At 36.9% G+C, this 8431-nt stretch overlaps 1 protein-coding gene across 2 annotated transcripts in view; it reads right to left on the reverse strand.

Moving 5' to 3' along the window:
- Window positions 1-7538, reverse strand: part of ints3 (integrator complex subunit 3) — a 27815-nt gene extending 20277 nt beyond the window's left edge. For both annotated transcript variants that reach the window (XM_073821754.1, XM_073821753.1), the window contains exons 1-7: window positions 7238-7538; window positions 6568-6651; window positions 3630-3713; window positions 3395-3508; window positions 1741-1825; window positions 1591-1657; window positions 1324-1465 (exon numbers count right to left, since the gene is read on the reverse strand). In XM_073821754.1, coding sequence (XP_073677855.1) covers window positions 1324-1465; window positions 1591-1657; window positions 1741-1825; window positions 3395-3508; window positions 3630-3713; window positions 6568-6651; window positions 7238-7321 — 660 coding nt within the window. In that variant the 5' untranslated portion in view covers window positions 7322-7538. The remainder of the gene's footprint in view (window positions 1-1323; window positions 1466-1590; window positions 1658-1740; window positions 1826-3394; window positions 3509-3629; window positions 3714-6567; window positions 6652-7237) is intronic.
- Window positions 7539-8431: the final 893 nt, after the last annotated feature.

Here is an 8431-nt window from a genome sequence, read left to right on the forward strand (position 1 = left end):
ACACACACACACACACACACACACACACACACACACACATTTTTTTTATTGGAGGGAAAGAAATTATAGAAATTAATACCTTTATTTAGCAAGGATGCTTTAAATTGATCAAAAGTGATGATAAAGAGATTCATTATTTTACAAAAGATTATTGTTGTTATTACTGTTTTTGTTGTACTCTGGATAAAAAAAAAAATACAGGCTTGTTGAGCAGAAGAGACGTCTTTAAAAACATTAAAAATCTTACTGTTCAAAAACGTTTGACTGATAGTGTAAATACTGTTATTTTTAACTTTCCACTAGTCAAAGAATCTACTAAATGTATCATGATTTCCACAAAAAAAAAGGCAGCAACTGTTTTTTAACATTGATAATAATAAGAACTGTTTCATGAGTTGCAAGTCAGCATTTTAGAAACATTTCTGAAGGATCATGGGACACTTTAGACTGGAGTAATGATGCTGAAAATTTAGCTTTGCATTACAAAATTCCATTTTAAAATATATTAAATTAATTTAATATAATTAAATTAAATATATAAAATAGAAAGCATTTTATTGTAATAATATCTCACAAAATTGCTGTTTTTACTGTATTTAAAAATAAATAAAATACAGCCTTGTTGGGCATTTAAAAAAAAAAAAAAAAAAACTTACTGACCTTAAACTTTTAAACAGCAGTGTATATTATACATTTTATTTGTTTACCTGCATGTCATGTAACCATTATTTGATTATGGAAATCAATGTTAGCTGAAACCCCAGTGCACTAAAAGGCCAGGAACATTTACATAAGGTACGTACAGTCAATTTCGATTTCATAGTGTCTATAAAATTGTCGAATAATTGCTGATTTATAATTTAATCACAGCTGGTTCAAGCCCAAGTCACAAGTTAAATCCCAAGTGTTCTCTTGGGAATTGCTGACCCAGATACAGACATCACAATCCTGCTTTAGTGCCCTTGAGCAAGACACTTCACCTCTGCCGTTTCCAGGGGGAGCGCCCTTGAAATTAGTCTGTGGTGAGTCACCCTGAATAAAAACTATTTATCTTATTCATTCCTGGCCTGTTTCTTTTTATAAAGATAAGTGATTTAAGATATGCTTTGATCCAAACTCAAAGTTTTGCAACACGTCTCAATGTGTAAGAGCATGTGGGATGACCATGAAAAATGTCATCCAAGATGTTTGTCTTTCTTTCTTCAGGCAAAAACAAATTAAGGCTTTTGAGGAAAACATTCAAGGATTTCTCTCCATATAGTGGACTTAAATAGGGATCAGCGGCTGGAAGGTTAAAAGAAATGAAGTCTTTCCACTACTCACCCTCTCTCTGAGCAGTCCAATGCAGAAGTCCACCTCTCTCTGTCTGAGTGACACCAGGTTTGGCGTCCCATGGTCCACTATGAGCCTCAGGTACGTGTATACAGACATGGCCACCAGCATCCCACTTTTCAGCACCCACTCTCTGTCCATAACACAAACACATTCATGAAACTGATTATAAACTCACGCTGGTCTATTTGCATGAACGCAGTTATCGCCCACAGTGCAACAATCACACTGCATGCTGTTTGACTCAAAACCTCTCACCTCTGCTCCACTAAGATATCCAACACGTTCTCTGCCAACCACAGGTTTTTGTTGGAGATGTCTCCCCCTGCAGATTGACGTAGGTTAGACACACAATATAGGGATACGCTGTAAATTTGTAGCATGATTTGCATTTATGTATGAACGCACCAGCGATCTGTTTCATAAGCGTCATGAGTACTCCATCTGCTCCAATGACTCCACTCTTCACCAGCTCTCTGACCAACCACACCAGCTGCCCACACAGAAGATGAGACGACATCAGTGCTGTTATTGTTTACTAAAACTAAATCTATTCAAAAGTGTTAATGGCAACTAAAATTAAATAAAAATGTTAGATAATAAACTTGGAAAACTTCTAGAGAATTGGTCCAAAGTCATAGTTGGAAACGTCTTGATGAAAATGTGTCTTTTTCAAATTGTATAATATCTATGCATCTATATATTGTATTTTCAGAAAGGTTTGGAATATTTGTCCTTCCCTCAAATTTGTCACCACCGAAACACAGTAATAATAACTCAATTAGAAGGGATATATTGACCCATTAAGATGACATCTTTTGCTGACATCTATATTGTAAATATATATTTTTGCTATTTTACTACAATTTTGTCAAAGGTAAATCTATTTGTGACAATATTTCAAGTGTAATTTGAGATTTCTTGTATTTTCAATCCAATTTTTCTTTAAAAAAGACAAAAGTTGATCACGCTGATGTCAAAGAACAAAAATTTACATATAATGTACTCAGCCGCTCATCATCCAAGATGTTCATGTCTTTCTTTCTTCAGTCATAAAAAAATATGTTTTTTGAGGAAAACATTTCAGGATTTCTCTCCATATATGGATATGGATATGTATGGTGCCCCCAAGTTCGAATTTCCAAAATGCAGTTTAAATGCAGCTTCAAAGGGCTGTAAATGATCCCAGCCGAGGAAGAAGGGTGTTATCTAGTGAAACGATCGGCTATTTTTTAAACAAATTGCCAATTTATATACTTTTTAACCTCAAACGCTCGTCTTTTCTCTGTGATGCGCATGCAAACCTGTGAGATCCAGGTCAATACAGTTAGGGTATGTCAAAAAAAAAGCTCCCATCTCATTTTCTTCCCCAACTTCAAAATTGCCCTACATCGCTGCAGAAGTACCGACCCAGTGTTTACAAAGTGAACATACAAAAAAAAAAAAAAAAAAAAAAGATAAAACCCTTTACAAAAAAAGGTGATACAGCAATGTAGGACGATTTTGAAGTTGAAAACAAAAACGAGATGGGAGTTTTTCGACGTACCCTAACAGTATCGACCTGGATTACACAGACTAGGCGCATCGCAGAGACGAGACAAGACGAGCATTTGAGGTTAAAAAGTATATAAATTGTCAATTTGTTTTAAAATTAACCAATCGTTTTGCTAGATAACACCCTTCTTCCTCGGCTGGTATCATTTAGAGCTCTTGAAGCTGCATGTAAACTGCATTTTGGAAGTTTAAACTTGGGGGCACCATACATATCCATTATATGGAGACAAATCTTGCAGAATGACACATAAACTAAGTTTGAGTTGAACTGCTAAAATTATTTAAAAATAAATTAATTAAAACTAAATATAAAGAAACACTGAATAATAAAAATACAACCATATATTTAAAAAAAGGCAAATGCAAACAACAAAATCACTAGAAATGTAACTAAATTTAAAGTAAAAAAGTAAACGCTCTCTCAATATTAATAAATAATCCTGAAATAACACTAATTAGTAGCTTCTTTCATCCCAACCAGTGTAAATGTTGTCAGACGGGAGCCCACCTGTGTACGGCACACGTCCTGTAGCTTGAGGAACTTCTCCATGAGGATCTGGTTAATTTTAATGAGCACCACATTCATCCCATCCCGATTTACCAACGTCAGGTCCCTGTAGCACTGCAGGACACAATACTATGTTAATGGTGGGATTTTGGGAGAAGAGTGTGAGTAGAAGAGCTTTCTGTGTCATATGCAGTATGTACATAAATCAGATTTCATGTATGAAGTATCAACGTACCCTCTGTGCTTGTGGGGGCTCTGTGAGCAGGAGCGTGAAGAGACCCAGACACACCTCCTCATGCTGCTGTGGACCCTTACACACCTGAACACACACACACACACACACACACACACACACACACACACACACACGCACACACCATCTCCGTTAAACAACATCACCATAATCAACATCATCGGTTCTAAACAAAGCCAATTTCAAAGTGTTTCAAGTAAAATTTGTCCTTTTAGCTACTTTTATTGATCTCAAATTTCAAGTCACAAATGAAATGTTGAAGAGAAGGCAAGGGAGTTGGACCAGGAAATTACAAGTTGCAAGCCAGATTCGATCCCATGTACCACACGTGAGCACCACGGCTCAATGTGCATTAACTAAATGTCATGCTGTTCTTCTGTCTGATAATTTTTTTTTTAATGATGCTAAAAATTCAGCTTTGCATCGCAGGAATAAATTATATTTTAAAATATATTCAAATAGAAAAGGAGTCATTTTAAATTGTAATATTACTGTTTTTACTGTATTTTTGGTCAAATTAATGCAGTCTTGGAGAACCTAAGAGACTTCTTTCAAGAACATTATACAGTCTTACTGACTCCAAAATTTTAAGCAGTAGTTCAGCAACAGATCTAACAGAAGGACTTTGCTTCAATAAGTTTTAATGAAAATTCCCATCCTTCATTTTTTTAAAAAGAGATTGCAGAGAACTCGGTATATAAAGTATATTACAGGTTAAATTAGTATTTGTGATCCTGGACCACAAAACCAGCTGTAAGTAGCACAAGTATACAGTGGGTACGGAAAGTATTCAGATCCCTTTAAATGTTTCGCTCTTTGTTATATTGCAGCCATTTGCTGAAATCATTTAAGTTCATTTTTTCCCTCATTAATGTACACACAGCACCCCATATTGACAGAAAAACACAGAATTGTTGACATTTTTGCAGATTTATTAAAAAAGAAAAACTGAAATATCACATGGTCCTAATTATTCAGACCCTTTGCTGTGACACTCATATATTTAACTCAGGTGCTGTCCATTTCTTCTGCTCATCCTTGAGGTGGTTCTACACCTTCATTTGAGTCCAGCTGTGTTTGATTATACTGATTGGACTTGATTAGGAAAGCCGCACACCTGTCTATATAAGACCTTACAGCTCACAGTGCATGTCAGAGCAAATGAGAATCATGAGGTCAAAGGAACTGCCTGAAGAGCTCAGAGACAGAATTGTGGCAAGGCACAGATCTGGCCAAGGTTACAAAAAAAAAAATTCTACTGCACTTAAGGCTCCTAAGAGCACAGTGGCCTCCATAATCCTTAAATGGAAGACGTTTGGGACGACCAGAACCCTTCCTAGAGCTGGCCGTCCGGCCAAACTGAGCTATCGGGGAGAAGAGCCTTGGTGAGAGAGGTAAAGAAGAACCCAAAGATCACTGTGGCTGAGCTCCAGAGATGCAGTCGGGAGATGGGAGAAAGTTGTAGAAAGTCAACCATCACTGCAGCCCTCCACCAGTCGGGGCTTTATGGCAGAGTGTGCAATAATTCTAGATATTGATTATTGCAACAGGCCTATTTCTATGTCAAGTAATAGATTTAAATAACCATATTTAGAATTAAAAAATGTTTCCCCTGCAATTATATCAGGGGCACCCTTGCCCCTCTTGAAGGTCAAGTTTATTTTCTTTTCTTTAAAATATTTTCTTTTTCTTTATTTTACTCGACAGCATGTAATTTCTGTCTCTACATGGTCACGCGTCTACAATTTCTACTACAGTAGGAAATTCTACTACAGTAGGAAATATCAGTTTACATTTCCAAATACTCATTTTGCCATTAATTGTAATAATCCAGTGAGATTTTTGTTTGCACAAGGAGTCTGACAACAGCCAGTGCTCCACACAGAGGTCTGATCCCATCATCATCCAGTCTGTCTGGAATCACATGAAGAAACAGAACAAACTGAGACTAAATCCAGAAGAACTGTGGCAACGTCTACAAGATACTTCAAGAGACCCATCTACAAAGCTACCTGAGAAACTATGTGCAAGTGTACCTAGGGTGAAAGCAGCTTTAAACTCAAAGGATGGTCACACCAAATGTTGATTTAATTTAGTTAATAAAAATTAATTGATAAAGAAACTCTATTTATAACATTATTGACAGCATCCTCATTTTATAACATTTTTACACAAGAGGCTAAAACTTAACAATAATGTAGCTTTGCAGATAGGTCTCTTGAAGTATCTTGTAGACGTTATCACAGTTCTTCTGGATTTAGTCTGACTCAATTTGTTGTGTTTCTTCATGTCATTCCAGACAGACTGGATGATGATGAGATCAGATCTCTGTGTGGAGCATTGGATGTTGTCAGACTTGTGCAAACAAAAATCTCTCTGGATTTGTACAATTAATGGCAAAATTAATGTTTGGAAATGCATATTTCCTACTGACACACTACAGCAAAAGATAGAAATATCTGATTTAAAACCATTTTTTGTTAGTGAAAATACTAGTGGCCTAAGACTTTTGCACAGTACTGTATATGCTTTCATTATTAAACAGAAAGTACGCTATATTACCAAAAAAAAAAAAAAGTACCATTGGCTAATGGCACCCCAAATCACCCAAAGCTGTAAACTTAGGGGAAACACTGTATGTGTTTTTGTTATTAAACAGAAAGTAGGCTAAAGTACCGTTACTACTGGCACACCCCCCCAAGCTGTAAACCTAGGGGAACCACACAAGCACTCAAATTAAAATAATATATAGGTGATTAGACATCAGACAGCGTTTTTATAATTTCCATTAATTTTCCAGGTTTGAAAAATCACTTTAAAATTCCATTCTATGTTTTAAAATTCCATTCTTTATCCAGGTTTTTATCTTGTATGAATTCTGATGTGTTTTCATTAGTGTGTGCAACTGGTAAACACTCACATGAGCAGTGATAGCATCATTGGCTTCCCGTTCTGACAGCCCATTGGTTATAGATGTGGTGATGCTCACACACCTTTCCAGGCGCTGAAACACACACACAGAGACAGAAAGACAGACAGACAGACAGACAGACAGACACACACACACACACACACACACACACACACACACACACACACACACACACACACACACACACACACAGCAACTGGTGAGTACATTACAGAGCAACATGGATGCATGCATGAATGCCATACTAAAACCACCAAAACAAAATAACACTGCAGATCCCAATAATACTTCATGCATAAATATTCCAATCTCAATTTAAGGCATGACTGTAATACCTTTCCTAGCAGATGGACAATCACTGACACCATCAGCTGTCATTTACTACATGACATGATAACATCATTGTATGTTCAGCACACATCGCTGCCACAACTCCTTCCTTTACATCTGAATGACCAAATAAGATAACAAACGACTACACAAGCTATCCCTGCAACTATCACCCCTGTTCTACAAGTCTAACAGTGTCAACTTCTCCATTCTGCTTGTCCTTTTGTTATTGTACTTAGTTTTCCCCATGTTTTTCCTCGTAAATATGTGCTGTGAAGGACGCAGTGACACGCATGTTGACGGCCGATGGGAATGAGTCGATCCCTACCTCCTCCAGCTCATCTTTGGCGTCCAGGCTGGTGGACACCAGAAGGCGACCCTGCGCTTTACCCTTAGCCGGCGAGGGCTCCATCTCCTCCCGCCTCGCTGCGCCCACACACACGGGACCTGACGGGGGTTTAGGGCGCTGTTTGAAACCCTTCTCTCACTGTTTACGTGGGTCTGTGGGGCTTATGAACTAGTTAACCCTCTCTCCGCCCAGTCCTAGGCGACTACAGTGTGTTTACGACTCTTAATTCGCCACCTTCGCGCGACCACTCCAGTGTTTCCACAGTGTCCGACTGTAACAATTCAACTTCCGCAGGGCATGGTGGCTTAGCGGAAGTGTTCCGAATGCGGAGTGAAGGCGGAGCGGAGCGACTCATTTATACCAATCGCGTGCGGAGTATTTTGATTGACGTGGCCGTTGACCAATCACGGTGAGGGACCTGTCAACGAGACCCGTTAGACAAAAAGAAGCCCGTGCAACTTGACAAGAACGCTGCTTCTGTGTAAACATGTTGGTAAAACTCAGACAGACTGTAAACTATAAGGTTGGAGTGCAGCATGTAAACCTGGATGAATGCGTATTGACTTTTAAATGTGAGACATTTATCGTATAGGGGCTCTCCCCTTAACAAGAACAAACAATATGTCGAAGATTTGTTTAAACTATATGCATTACTATTATAATTAATCTAATAATAACAAAACAATTATTTTGCAATTCTTATTTTATTATAATTAATAATAATAAAAATAATAATAATAATACATTAATTATAATTCAGTTTACTTTTACAGTTAGGCTACTACATTGTAATTGTAATCGAAAATTATGGTTATTAAATTTAAGATGCGATCAATTCCAAGTATCACTGTTTACTAAAAAAGCGAATTTCTGGCTTTACTTGTTTTCAGTTTGTTTATGTGTGACACTGTAGATAAATTGTATACATTTTCCTCATAATTTGTTTACATATATTGTATATTTAAAACATATGTAAATATATACTACAGTCAAAAGTTTTTTAATGTTTTTTAAAAGAAGTCTGCTCACCAAGACTGCATTTATTTATTCATTTATTCCAGAGTACAGTACAATTTTATTTAAAATAACTGTTTTCTATTTAAATATATTTTAAAATGTCATTTATTCCTGTGATTTCAAAGCTGATTTTTTCCCCCATCATTACTCCAGTCA

The sequence above is a fragment of the Garra rufa genome, chromosome 17 (genome assembly GCF_049309525.1).
Source record: "Garra rufa chromosome 17, GarRuf1.0, whole genome shotgun sequence".
In the NCBI taxonomy this organism is placed as follows: domain Eukaryota; kingdom Metazoa; phylum Chordata; class Actinopteri; order Cypriniformes; family Cyprinidae; genus Garra; species Garra rufa.